The 14,176-nt window shown below is 57.5% G+C and overlaps 1 protein-coding gene across 1 annotated transcript in view; it reads left to right on the top strand.

Moving 5' to 3' along the window:
* Positions 1 to 14,176, top strand: part of PCNX2 (pecanex 2) — a 55,736-nt gene that overhangs the window by 17,006 nt on the left and 24,554 nt on the right. The window contains exons 13-20 of the mRNA XM_036355127.1: positions 2,486 to 2,657; positions 4,630 to 4,740; positions 5,276 to 5,367; positions 8,038 to 8,147; positions 9,044 to 9,140; positions 10,271 to 10,363; positions 11,514 to 11,664; positions 13,172 to 13,313. Of these exons, the coding sequence (XP_036211020.1) occupies positions 2,486 to 2,657; positions 4,630 to 4,740; positions 5,276 to 5,367; positions 8,038 to 8,147; positions 9,044 to 9,140; positions 10,271 to 10,363; positions 11,514 to 11,664; positions 13,172 to 13,313 (968 nt within the window). The remainder of the gene's footprint in view (positions 1 to 2,485; positions 2,658 to 4,629; positions 4,741 to 5,275; positions 5,368 to 8,037; positions 8,148 to 9,043; positions 9,141 to 10,270; positions 10,364 to 11,513; positions 11,665 to 13,171; positions 13,314 to 14,176) is intronic.

Here is a 14,176-nt window from a genome sequence, read left to right as displayed (position 1 = left end):
ATATGTATATGAAAACAGTCCCCCTGGGGCTTTCGGTGATTGATTCGCCTGGGAAGGAAGGAAGGGAGGAAGGGAGGAAGGGAGGGAGGAGGAGGGAGGGAGGAGGGAGGAAGGGAGGGAGGGAGGGAGGGAGGAAGGAAGGAGAAGGAAGGAGGAAGGAGGAAGGAGGAAGGGGAGCAGGGAACTGTTATTAGCAGGTGCGCCGAGGGGCCCAGGCAGATAACGGTGACTCACGTGCGTGTGCTGGCGGTGCTCTCGGAATTGTTCGGGGACCCAGATGCGTCCGGGAAGGGAGATGAGGCGTGAGGGTGGCGAGGGCAGCCTCTCTCTCCGGGAGCCTTGGGTTTCGTCTCAGAAATGACAAATGCGAAGACAGGGTTCCCACGCCCAGTAAATGAGGTTGACGTGGCCGATCCCAGACAGTGCCTCGCACTCATTCACGGCCAAAGGCTTCCAGGTCCTCGAAGGTCTCATTTTTAACCTTTTCGTGAGAGGGAGCACCAGGGCAGGTGGGAGGGGGCGGCCTCATCACATTTTCCTTCAGCGGAGTCGGTTGGGAGCAGCCTCGCAGATGCGGGTGCGTTTGTCCACCGAGCGGGTCTCTGTGCCAACCCGTTCACTCTGCTCTTTGCTCGATGAGAAACGCATTCGGGTTTAACTTGGGATTTGGTTTCCTTTTCTTTTTTTTTTTTTTAATATAGTTTATTGATTTTTTACAGAGAGGAAGGGAGGGAGAGAGAAACATCCATCAGCTGCCTCCTGCACACCCCCTACTGGGGATATGCCCCAAACCAAGGTACATGCCCTTGACTGGAATCGAACCCGGGACCCTTCAATCCGCAGGCCGACACTCTATCCACTGAGCCAAACCGGCCAGGGCTTTGCTTTCCATTTTTTAATGCTGAGACGGTATTCCCACACCCATTAACCTATGCCCTACGCGGATCCAAAAGGAAATTTCACACGCGCGCAGCTATTCCTTGAAGACCGAGCTGGGACTCGGGGCCAAGCCTCGCCAGCCCCCACAGACAGCCCACCCCCTCCCCCTTCCTATTAAAGGATGGTCTCGGAATAGGGCCGCTGCTATGACAGCGGCAGCGGCGATTTAAATTGCATTTCTAAATATAACACGTTCGAGGCAGCGGCTGAAAATTCACGTCTGAAACCCTATCACTTTCATCTCTGCTTGTTATACGCAAAGGCGTTCATGGATTGCAAAGATATTCTCTCTACCTCATTTTTTAAAAAATACATGTTTTTATTGATTTTAAGGGAGAGAGGAAGGGAGAGGGAGAGAGAGAGAGAAACATCAGTGATGAGGGAGAACCGTGGATCGGCTGCCTCCTGCAGCCCCCTACTGGGGATGGAGCCCGCAACCTGGGCATGTGCCCTTGACCAGAATCCAACCCGGGACCCTTCAGTCCACAGGCCGATGCTCTATCCACGGAGCCAAATCAGCTAGGGGTCCTCAAACTTTTTAAACAGGGGGCCAGTTCACTGACCCTCAGACCGTTGGAGGGCCGGACTATAGTTTAAAAAAAACTATGAACAAATTCCTATGCACACTGCACATATCTTACTTTGAAGTAAAAAAAACAAAACGGGAACAAATACAATATTTGTATTTGCATGTGGCCCGTGGGCCGTAGTTTGAGGACCCCTGAGCTAGGGCGTCGTCTCGCTTTCAGAGAAGGAAGCCCACAACACGCAATTCCATTTCCTGTTAACAGTGAAGCTCAGCGTAGACCACGTAGCCTAAGTTAGTGGTCTAAACTAGTTTAACGGTTTAAACTAGTCTTGCACACGAAGAACAATGCAAGAAATTCACTGTTAGGAAAGCACTGAATGAGATCTAGATTGTATCCAAAGGTGCTAATTAAAATTTCGGGTAAGCTTGCAGAATCCATGAGGTCAAACCTGCTTTTTGATATTCTTATTTGACATAATCAGCATCCTTCCCCCCCCCCCTTTCCTGGTGTTTCCCGTGTATAAATTATTCGGGGGGGGGGGGCGGTGTTTTATGGTATAAGTTGTTTTACATGGTACTAGAGGCCCGGTGCACGAAATTTGTGCATGGGGGTGGGGGTTTGGGGAGAGGGGTGGTCCCTCAGCCCGGCCTGCACCCTCTTGCAATCCGGGACTGCTGGCTCCTAATCGCTCACCTGCCTGCTGGCCTGATCACCCCTAACTACTCTGCCTGCCTGCCTGATCGCCTCTAACTGCTCTCCCCTGCTGGCCTGATCCCCCTAACTGCTCTCCCCTGCCAGCCGGATCCCCCTAACTGCTCTCCCCTGCCTGCCTGATCGCCCCTAACCACTTCTGCCTTGTTCCCGCCACCGTGGCTTTGTCCGGAAGGTTGTCTGGACAACGTCCGGTCTAATTAGCATACTACCCTTTTATTAGTATAGCTAAGCAATTGACTGTGAGAATTTTGTCACTTAATCAAAAGGAAAGGTGCCATCCAGACACTGTGTTTGTTTTCTAGGGACACAACCAAATCATTGCATACAGCAGACCAATCTATTTTTGTGTGCTGTGTGGCCTTCTTTTGCTTCTCGATGCAGGGGCCAAAGCCAGGCACCCCCCCACCTACGTCGTGTACGGCCTGAAGCTGTGCTCCCCGGGGTCACTCCAGTCCGCCAGGGACTTCCTCCTGGGTGAGCGCCTCCCCCGGGGGAGGGGGTGTGTGGGCGGGAATGCGGGGGAGCAAGGGTCTGGGCTCCATTTCCCTTCTGAGAGACTCCCCGATGGGAGAGACTTCCCCACGAGGGTATGGGGCGAAGCTGTGCATTCTCCTCTGGGCTTGCCCACCTTTGGGGGACCGTGGGTGCCAGAGCCCCAGAGCCTCCAGTGCCGGATCGTTCTAAAGGGTCTTGATCCCGGCTGGCGTGGCTCGGGGGCTGAGCATCGACCTATGAACCAGGAGGTCACGGTGCGATTCCCGGTCAGGTGGACGCTCAACCCCTGAGCCACGCCAGCTGGGCTGTATTATTATGTATTAATCATGGCGTAATTTTTCCTTACCAACAACTGTAAACCTGCCTTTGCCCCATGCTGTACCGTCAAGTGCCACATAGGGAAGCGATTGGCCCTGAGAAGTGTCCTCAGGCGATGGCATCGGCCACCAGAGTGTAGCCCACACACCTCGGCTGGAGGCTCTACCACCGTCACGGATGTGGCCCTTTGTTGGCCACAATGTCATTATTTGGCCGGTGACGGTAGTTCAGATCTCGCCACTGAAAACATTGCAACGAATTCACCGTGAGCATCCAACTGTGACCCCATGCCGAGCGAAGGCCCCCTTTTCATGGCCACGTTCGTTACGTCACCTTTTACTCACAAAGTTGGCCCAGCTCTCGGCCCTCGGCCCTGCTGAAGAGGGATTCGTCCCTCGCGTGCTTGCTTTTAACCCATTGCAAGCGAGAGAAGGACACGGAAATCTCCTGTTCCTACCATTTCACCGGGAAAGCCTGCATTTCCGATTTTTCAGCAATAACTGAACGCCCCCCCCCCCTTCCCCCCGCCTCTCCCCTATCCCCCTGGCATCTACTCCCGCTGTTGACTAGTTGATGTATAGGGTTTAGACATAATCCCTGTGTTTGGCTTATTGGGTTTCAAATCTAATTTCCTTTGTTTTATTGAGGATTACCAGGATCCAACTCCATTGACATTCTACCCAATACACTGAGACGGCAAGGAGGACAGATGCGCCCTAGCATTACTAACGCGAGTTTCCGTGGTTCTGTGAAACCTGGCGGAAATGGAATTTAGAGAGAGAGAGAGAGTGCCAAGCTTTGTGCACATGGATGCTTTATGCAGTGCGTGGCGATGGCCAGGGGAGCGGCCCTCCGTGCCCCCGCGTCAGTGTGTGGAGTCTCTTAATTCATCACCAGTCTCCCTGGCTCCCTGTGGAGTCTGGAGTCAAGACTGAACTCTGAGTCTCCAGCCGCTGTTTGTTTATTTATTTAAATAATTTTTTATTGATTTCAGAGAGGAAGGGGAGAGAGAGAGATAGAAACATCAATGATGAGAGAGAATCATGGATCAGCTGCCTCCTGCACACCCCACCCTGGGGATCGAGCCCGCAACCCGGGCATGTGCCCAGAGCAGGAATCGAACCCTGACCTCCTGGTTCATAGGTCGATGCTCAACCACTGAGCCACGCTGGCCGGGCTCCAGTGGACGTTTACAGTGTTCAGGACTCTTGGCCACTCGCGGGCTCCGAGGACAGACACACAAAGCAGGGCCCCCCCTGGACTCCGATTGTTGCCCCCCCCCCCGTCCCCAACAGGAAGAGCCCCCCTAACTGCCACCCTGGGGTTTCCATGTTCCTGTCACGTTCCCGGGCCACTTTCTCCCACCCTCGTCTGCCTCGAGCCCACATCCGCCTGGTCACTGAAGGCCAGCCTGCTCCCAGCATCCCGAGGTCACGCTCAGGCCAGGCGGCCGGGGCCTCTCTGCTGGCTCCACCTCAGAGCAGCCTCTGGCTTCCACTGCACACGCTGGGCTCAGCCTAGACGGCCTGTGGGGTCCCGGGCGATGGAGAGGGACGTGGTGGGTGGGCAGGGGGACCACGGCGGGGTCCAGGCGCAGCGCCCCCTCACCGCCCCTCTGTCTGTGCCCTCGCAGGGTTCTTGTATTGCTTCCCGGCCATGTCCCTCCTGGGCCTCTTCCCGCAGATCAACACGTTCTGCGTTTACCTTTTGGAACAAATCGACATGCTGGTCTTCGGCGGTTCTGGTACGTGTCCTCCTCCTCCTCCGGTGCCTGGGTCGGCCCAGCAGCCTCGGGCTGGAACTCCCGGGACACGGGTGGGTGGCTTCTCATTGACCTGAGCGCCTGACCTGCTTCAGGTGGGCTCGGTCAAGGCCCAACTGAGAGGGGCGCACCTTGCTGGGTCCAGCCAGGCAGAAACCAGGGAGGGGTGGGCTCTCGGAGCCGTGGAGGGGGCTGGGGGCCCCGCTGGCCATTCCTCGGAGAATCCACGCGCTGGGATGTGTGTGAACGAGAGTGAGTGGGTGTCAGGGTGGCGCGTGTGCGTTTGGCCACGTCCGGGAGCGTGTGAACGCGAGCGTGGGCTGTGCCATTGCGCGTTTGCTTGGTGTGCCCCTGTGCAGGCACGTGTGGCTGCCCCTTCCTGGGGCCTCTGTGCCGAGCAGGTGAGACTCAGACCAGGCACCGATGCCTGAACACACAGCCTTCCCCTGCGCCCTGACCCCGCGCCCTGGCTGTGGGGACCGCGGTCTAGGAAGGCCTGTTGCTGCTTGTGTTCCAGCTGTTTCTGGGATGACGTCGGCCATCTGCAGTGTGGCCCGGAGCGCGGCCGCCGCCACGGCGCTGCACGCCCTCTGCTTCAGTGCCGTGAAGGTAGGTGAGCGGACGCCCCGCCTTCTCCCAGCACCGGTGGCGCCCCCTGATGGTCCCGGGAATCAGATGTGGCCTCCAGGTCGGACAGACACGGACCATCCAAGCGTCAGGGGCAGCAGGCCTGGCGGGGAGGCCTCAGCGGAGGGAGGCCGGGTGTTCAGACACCTGGGTGCACAGGGCCCACCAGGCCAGGCCTCCCCCACAGGCGTCTCTCTGGCCCGGTCAGGAGACAAAGGCTTTTTGCTGGAATCGCTTTTTCCTTTGCTCATCCTGGCTTGAGACGTGCTGTCCATGTAAGTGACCGTCGGGCCATCGTAAGCGGGCTCTTCTTGGAGTGCACACGGCCAGCTCTGTGCCAGGAAAGGGCACGCACACAGGGGCCCTGGGGTTCACTTACGGGTTGAAACACGCCTGGGATCGGACGGAGCTGGGCGCCTCAGAAAGGTCCTGGCACCCCAGGGTGGCCCTGCGTCCCCTGGCTCAGCACAGAGCAATACCGCCTGCAAGAAGTGATCTGGCCTGTGGTTCCAGATTCTTCACATTCTGTCCATATTTTGAAACATTTTGGTAAAAATGGAGCCATCTGCATCTCTCCCTTCTCATGTGTAAGCCCCGAGGCTCCGGATAGTCACAGACGGACTCTCCGCTCTCAGTGCAACGCCTGTTAAATGCTGCAAATTGAAGGAAGGAGGTGAGCCAATCCACAAGGGGGCCCCTCGGAGGAAGGAAATCTCCCCGCCTCACCTGGAGCCGGGCCCTGCTGCCGGTTTAACGAGGCTTTTGTTTCTGCCTTTTGTGCTTGCTCTCCGAATCCCCGGGACTGACTTTTCCTTCCATCCCTGCGCTGCGGTGGACGGAGGGGCCCTGCCGCCCATGCCAGCGTGTCGGCTGTGCTTTTTTGCATTTTTACTATTGTCACTCGATAGACGACAGATCGGGGGACTGGGGGTTGATTTTGCTCCCTGGAATGTTAATTAAGGAGAACATTTGGTTCCTCTTCTGATTTCATATTTCCTTTGACTCATCCGAGACGGTAGCAAGTCCCACCTAAACGGACTCCCTCGTTGGCTGCGAGAGTTGACAGTGATGGACAGAAGTGTGGGCAAGCGCAGAGGGTCCATGGAAGGACATGGAATGGAGCAGGTTTCTGCGTTTGGAGTCTTGCTCTTTCCTAGAATTTTTTGGGACCAGCCAGGCGGGAAGTGAGAGGAGGGACGCCGTGGGCGGTGGCCAGAGCGGGGAGTGGAGAGGTGTCTGCGAGGAGGCCTCGGACAGCGTCGTCCACCCACCAGCACCACGGACCGAGCCTGCCCTGGCCGGAGCCCCGCAGGGGGAGGGCCGTGCTCCCGTTTCTTCTGTCGGGGCCCCACTTAGCCACGCTCGTGACTCCCCCAAGCCTCTGCGTTCGGCCCTCTGGGTGCCTGGCACCTCGCACCTCGCTGTCCCATCGCCTGTCACTCCTGGCTGCAGTTTCTCACATGGCCTTCCTTTCCCAAGACCCCGTGTCTGCCTTCCTCACGCGTGTGCTCCTCACAGGGGCCAACGCTTCTCCCTGGAAGTCAGGGAGACGGCACCAAGTCGGTGGGTTTTTCACGCTGGCCGCTGCAGCATGGGTAGGAGTTCACAGGCAGCGTGGTGTGGGCAGGGCGAGTGGAAGAGCCCTCTGGGCAGAGGGAACCCTGTTTGCAAAGGCAGGGGGACGGGAAGCGGGGTGCCTTCCCGGATTGGGGGCTGTGCGTACCCTCAGTGTGAGGAAGGGGGCTGGAATGTGGACGAGGGTCCGATCCTCGGGGCTTCCGTCCCTCCCTGTGGAGGAGGTTTGATGAGGTCGTCGATGAGGAGCCGTGGAAAGTACCGCGTGGAGGACCGCCGTGGGGTTGGTTTGCCGTGGCTGAGAGGGGACCCTCTGGTATGTGGAGGGGGAGCCGGGTCTGTGGAGGGAGGGCTGCGGGACTGGCATTCATGTTCCCACGAGCGGGCGCTGTGAGCAGCAGTCCTGACGGAGACCATGGGAGCCTGGCCCACTGGACACAGGGAGGGGGAGGGACCGACGGAGGGACAGTGGAGACTCGGTGACCTGTGAAGGTCAACCCAAGGCCCATGAGGGTGGTCAGAGGCTCTCGGGCGGCCCTCAGCGGGGCTGGTGGGGGGATGGGCCTTGGAGCCAGACTCCCCCCGACTCTGCAGCTGCAGGCCCCAGGCCTCGGCTCCCTGCCAGATGCTGCTCCCGGGACCCTGCGCCTTCCCTGTGGGGGAGAAAGAAGATGTGTTTTAATAGATTTGTATTGGTTTCAGGGAGGAAGGGAGAGGGAGAGAGAGAGAAACACCAATGATGAGAGAGTCATGGATCGGCTGCCTCCTGCACGCCCCACACTGGAGATCGAGCCCGCCACCCGGGCCTGTGCCCTGACCGGGAATCGAACCCTGACCTCCTGGGTCATAGGCCGATGCTCAACCACTGAGCTACGCCGGCCAGGCAGGAGATGCGTTTTCATTTCTAAGAAAGTGAGGCTGGCGCAGTGAAATGGCTCTCTGCCCAGGACAGCACTGGCTTCGCCGGCCTATTGGAGAGTCACACCTATCATGTGGGCACGCGTGACCCGCCCACTCGAGAATTTGGTTCTGAGCCCCATGAGCAGCTCACGCACGGGCTCTGCGGTCTCCCCCCAGGAGCCCTGGAGCGCCCAGCACATCCCCGCGCTGTTCTCCGCCTTCTGCGGCCTCCTGGTCTCGCTGTCCTTCCACCTGAGCCGGCAGAGCAGCGACCCGTCCGTGCTCCTGTGAGTACCGGGCCCCGAGCTCAACGCCGGCAGCTGTGACGCCCCACGCGAGAAACACGCTCCACACTGCAGCGCACGCGCAGCTGAGACACACACGCTCTGTGCTGGGACACACACACACATCTGTACACACCTGTGCTCTAACACTCGCGTGTGAGCCACATGCCCTGTGATGTAACACACACACCGATGAGTAACATGCCTGTGCTGTAACACGCACACATGTGTGAGTTTCTCTCTCACACACACACACACACACACACACACACACACTGTGTGTGGGTCCCTGCAGCCTTGCTCTCTCACGGGGGTGGGGGAGGGGTCGCACTCTTCCTAGCTGGTCCCTGGGAGAGGGGGGTGAGGGGGGAGAGTTGCAGGTTGACCAGAAACCCCTGAGCTGCCAGCACACATTCCAGTGCCTCTGTGCTCCCGAGTAAAGCTCACAAGCACACGATACAGAGATACAGGGGTGCAGGGGATATGGGGTACAAGAATGGGGGAGGGGTGTAGGGTGAGGGAGGATGTAGGGGTACAGGGGTGGGAAAGGGGTGCAGGGATGAGGAGTGCAGGGATGAGGATGGGTGCAGGGGTGGGGGAGGGTGCAGGGATGGAGGAGAGGTGCAGGGGACGGGGAGGGTGCAGGGGTGCAGGGATGGGGAGAGGTGCATGGTGGGGGAGGTGAGAAGGGAGTGGGGAGCCCACAGCCCAAGCCTGCCCGGCCTTACCCATGGGTGAGCATCTGAGAAGCGCCTGCCTCAGCCAAGACCCTCTTCCTTATGGGGCAGGAGAGAGCCTCATGTCGTCTCTGTGAGTGTGGGGTCCGCGTTGAGGTCTCCACCTCAGCCACGGCTACGGCCACATTCCCAACAGTCAAACGCATGTCCTCCCACTTCCAGGTCCTTCGTTCAGCGCAGATGGTTTCCTAAACGCTCCGGCCCGGACCCGGAGGAGCTGGCGGAGGACCCTCTCCCGGGGAAAATGAGGGACTCGGTGGTGAGACTCGTGTGCCGGGGGACAGTCCAGGCACCGCATGGCACGCGGGGAGCTGCACACGCAGGATCGCGCTGGCATGGCCGGGCCAGGGCCTGTGACAGCCGCGGCCCCAGGTCTCCCCCTCCCCCAGAGGGTCCTCCGTGTCGTGACTGGCGGTCGCGTGCTCTGCTTTGTTGTGGCACAAGTCACGCGTGGAGCAGGGAGCTGCGGCCAGCAGCGCCCAATGGCCTCTCGTGCGTGTGGCTGGAGGTGCCTGCCTGGGTCTCGCACACTTTGAAAGGCTCGGCACGAGGTAGAGCCGTCCTGGTAGGGGATGTCATGTGATGTGTGTGCCCTTCTCCGCGAGGCTTGTGGCCCAATTATAATATTTTAATGAGACCATCGGATTCAGCTTTCGCAGTTTGATGCATCATATTCTTGTGCTGTAATGTGAGCATAAGATTCCCTCCTTGTGTCTGGATTTGTTTCTCTGTGTCTTTCTCTGGCCGTCTTATTCTCTCTCTTTCTTTTTTTTTTTTTTTTTTTTTTTTATATATATTCTTTGTCTCTCTCTTCCTCTCTCTCTCTCTCTCTTCCTCTGTCTCTCTGTCTGTCTCTCTCTCTGCCTTTCTCTCTTTCTCTCTAGTCTCTCTGTATCTTTCTTTCCCTATCTCTCTCCCCCTCCCTTCCTGTCTCTAAGATCAATAATAATAATAAAAAAGATGCCCTGACCGGTTTGGCTCAGTGGATAGAGCGTCGGCCTGCGGACTGAAGGGTCCCGGGTTCGATTCCGGTCAAGGGCATGTACCTGGGTTGCGGGCACATCCCCAGGAGGGAGTGTGCAGGAGGCAGCTGATCGATGTTTCTCTCTCATCGATGTTTCTAACTCTCTATCCCTCTCCCTTCCTCTCTCTAAAAAAATCAATAAAATATATTTTTTTAAAAAAGAATAGCAGCTAAAAGCTTTAAAAATCTGAAAAAGAAGTATAAGAAAGAGGAACTTAGCTCTTTGAAATTTAATAGTATATTATAAAGACTTCTCCGCGGGGAAGCTTGGCCAGGGTCCCTGCGCTGGGGCCTGAGTTGCCTGGTGGCAGGGTTGCCGAGAGAAACACAGAGACATAACCCTGACGGCCGCTTTCTCGCCGCAGAGGGACGTCCTGAAGTCGGACCTGCTCCTGTGCTCCGTGGCCGCGGTCCTGTCCTTCGCCGTGAGCGCCAGCACCGTCTTCCTGTCCCTGCGCGTACGTGTCCACGCGCGGCGGCACGCGGGCTGGAGGGGACGGGGACCCAGAGGAACCAGCTGGGAGGCCTGGGGGGTGGCCCTGGGCGGTGGGGACTGGGTCCCGGCTGAGGCTTGGCCCATGTTGCAGGCAGGTTTGGCTCATTTTGGGGGTGAGGGGGGTAATCCTCACCCAAGTTTTTCCATTGATTTTTAGAGAGAGAGGAAGGGAGGGGAAAGAGAGAGAGAAACATCGATGTGAGAGAGACACATCAGTTGGTTGCCTCCTGCACATCCCCAACCAGGACTGGGGGTCAAACCTGCAACCCTGGGGTCCAGGAGCTGACTCTCTAACCACTGAGCACTCCGGCCAGGGCACGGGTTTGGCTCTTTGTTGACCCTTTCTCGCCCCCAGTGGGCACTGTGTTGCTGCCTGCCTGTGGGCCCCACCACCGTGAGGTGAGTCAGTAGCAGTAGCACAGGCTGAGTGAGGCCCCAGCGAGTGACACGCAGGTCACAGCACCAGCACCGAAGAGATTCCGTAGAGAAACAGAAGCAGAGAAAAATCTCAGTGGGACTGGTGGCTTGAGGCTCTGACGGGCAGCTGCTGTCTCTATAAAAATGTTGCATATTTATGAATTCTTTCAATGAGGCAGAATCTATTAGCTAGTTTTGTTATTCTTTTTTGAAATATATCTTTATTGATTTCAGGGAGGAAGAGAGAGGGAGACATTGATGAGAGAGAAGCATTGATCGGCTGCCTCCTGCACGCCCCCTACTGGGGATCGAGTCCACAACCCAGGCATGTGCCCTGACTGGGAATGGAACCCTGACCTCCTGGTTCATAGGTTGACGCTCAACCACTGAGCCACGCCGGCCGGCAGTTTTGTTATTCTTCAATCTTCTTTTTTTTAAAAAAAGTATTCGGTGGCCAGACCCCCCTGGGCCTCACGACTTCCACAGGCCGGTTCTCCGCCCACCTTCTTGGTTCTGGGTGGTTCTCAGCCCAGAGCTGGGGCTCATGATGAAGGAGGCACCGTTCCGAGCCCGAGGCGAGGCCCGAGCTTGCGTCTGTGCTTTGAGGGGGACAGGGGAGGCCGGTGGCCTGTGTCACCCTGGGCGGCCCTGCCCCGGGGCCGAGCCGGCTCACGCTCACGCCCTCTGTCCTCCAGCCCTTCCTTAGCCTCGTGCTGTTTGCCCTGGCCGGCGCCGTGGGCTTCGTGACCCACTACCTGCTCCCGCAGCTCCGCAAGCACCACCCGTGGATGTGGCTCGCACACCCCGTCCTGAGGAGCAGGGAGTACCGGCAGCGGGAAGTGACAGGTGAGTGACAAGCTCCCGTACGGCGCATCTGGACCTCAGCTGTTTTCCCCGAACGCAGTGCGCGTCGCCGTGAGGCTGGTGCGTGCGACATGCAGAGAGGTGACCGCTGCCTCTCAGCTGGGGGCTCAGACCCAGAGGGAGTCGGGCGGCTGCTTCTTTCTATAGGGTGTCCCAAAATCCACGCAAGAAGTAATTTTGATAGAAAACACAGGTGTATAATTAAAAGTTGTAAATTTTTTATTGATTCATAAAGCATACAGTATAGGGTTATGTGTGGAATAGCACATCGGGTCAGTGGCCTCCACGGCTTTGCTGGCACATCCGCAAAGCCGTGGTCTTCATTGGTCTTCCTTGTCCCTGCTCCTGGGCCGTCACTGGTACTTGGTGATGCTGATCAAATGGAAGGGATTGAAATCAAAGGGCCACAGATATGAGAATCTGATTCAATAAACCACGTAAAATTAGGCTTTTATTTTTTGCTGTTGTTGTTACTGCTCACGCAAAATTCAAATCTTGCGTGAATTTTGGGACACCCTAGACATCTGAAAGTCAATGTGACCAGCATTTGAAAGTCCGATCGCACCCCCCCACCCCCGGTACGCAGGGCCTCTCTGGCCAGGAGCCGATCACACGTCTCCTTAAGTCGGCGTGTTCCTGTCAGCGCTGCGGATGAGGGCGGCTTCTGTCCCTCTTCATTTCCATATTTTTGCAGCGACCTGGCGGAGGGGGTCGTGTGTCTCTGAATTGGTGACAGATGTCGACAGGACTCTGTCCACGTGTTTCCTAAGCGGCTGCGTCGCCCTGGCTGTGACGGCCCCGATCGGACAGCGTCGAGCTCCTCTAGACTGAGGAATCAGAAAAAGGGGTTTCGCGGAGCAGGAAGCCGGATCTAACTGGTTGTCTTTTAGGCGCGATTGACATGGGGAATGTTCTAGCACGGTGGTTCTCAACCTTCTGGCCCTTTAAATACAGCTCCTCATGTTGTGACCCAACCATAAAATTAGTTTCGTTGCTACTTCATCACTGTCATGTTGCTACTGTGATGAGTCGTCATGTAAATACCTGATCTGCAGGATGGTCTTAGGCGACCCCTGTGAAAGGGTCGTTCGACCGCCAATGGGGTCACGACCCACAGATTGAGAACGGCTGTTCTAGTGAGAGTGACTTTGGTTTTGTAATCAATATTATTCTGATAGGCTGCAAGGGAACCTGTATCAGGAACTTTAGCTTCTCTTCGTTCAATTTCACTCTTCCCAGTTCCCCGGCCCCTGAACAGGATGAAATAAAAATGGACATTTACTGAGCCCCGACTCTAGATCGGGAGGCATTCTGCTGGGTCACTGTTTATGTTACAGCGACCTCTTACTCCTTATGAATTAAACGGGGGGGGGGGGGGGGGGTATTGCTTATTATGTTGAATTAAAGGGGAGGTATTGCCTATGTCCCACGCGCCTGAAGACACATACCTGATCCGTGGCCGTCCTGGGCGGGTTTGTGTCTCCCGCAGACGCCGCCCACTTGATGTGGTTCGAAAGGCTCTACGTGCGGCTGCAGTGTTTTGAAAAGTACGTCCTGTACCCAGCCATCATCCTGAACGCGCTCACCATCGATGCGTTCTCCATCAGCAACTACCGGAGGCTCGGGACCCAGTAAGTGGGTGATGGCTCAGCTCCTCCCGGCGGGGCTCACGGCCTTGGCGAGACCGAGTGAACTTTCTCTAGACGGGAGGTCGGCTTCGTGGGGGTGTTCCCCACCTCGCAGAGCGCAGAGCGGGGCGGGCGTTTGCAGAGCAGCCGGGGTGCCGACGGAGGCGGAGCTGGAAGTGGTGTCGTCGGGTTTGAGAATTATCCTGCGGCGTAGACAGTGAGCACTCACGGGAAGGCGTGAGGCCGGAGCTCCCCGAGTTCCTGCCTCGTGTCACTTCCTTCAGCAAGTGCGCTGGCGTGCAGTGCTGGCGGGGTGTCCCTGCTCACCGTTGTCAGGAGACGCGCCCCAGGGCAGAAGCACCGACCGTGTGCAGTGGAGTCACTGGTTCCATTCATGCAGATTAACTCTGGGTTCACCGACGGAAATCCACCAGATCATGTGTGGATTTGTCCTTCCGCCCGAGGGGTTCTGGTCCAGTGAGCTGTTGGAGGAGGAGGCTGGGGAAGATGCTGTCCCAGATGTGCTTGAGAGCCACGTGGCTCAGTTACGTGCCCAGGTCAACCCTGATGCCTGATCCCAGGCGGGCAGGGCCACTCCTGCTCTTCCTTTCAGGGGGGGGTGAGGATGGATCCGGAATGTCTGCCAAAGGCCGAGCAGGCTAAGCCCCAAGGCCTCTGAGTCCTGGGATCCGAGCAGGTTCCTGGGCATGCGCGGCAGACACTGACATGCATGGCCCCGTCACCTCCTGCCCGCCTGCCTCCCGGTCCAGACCTGGCTCGGGGAGGCCAGGGCAAGAGGCCTTGTCTTTGGTACTTAGAATCCCAGGCTTTGGTCCAGGGGTGACAGTGAGCCTCGCTGGGTAAGG

The sequence above is a fragment of the Myotis myotis genome, unplaced genomic scaffold (genome assembly GCF_014108235.1).
Source record: "Myotis myotis isolate mMyoMyo1 unplaced genomic scaffold, mMyoMyo1.p scaffold_m19_p_21, whole genome shotgun sequence".
In the NCBI taxonomy this organism is placed as follows: Eukaryota; Metazoa; Chordata; class Mammalia; order Chiroptera; family Vespertilionidae; genus Myotis; species Myotis myotis.
The sequence above is the reverse complement of the archived record's forward strand: the minus strand, read 5'-3'. Positions and strand labels throughout refer to the sequence as shown.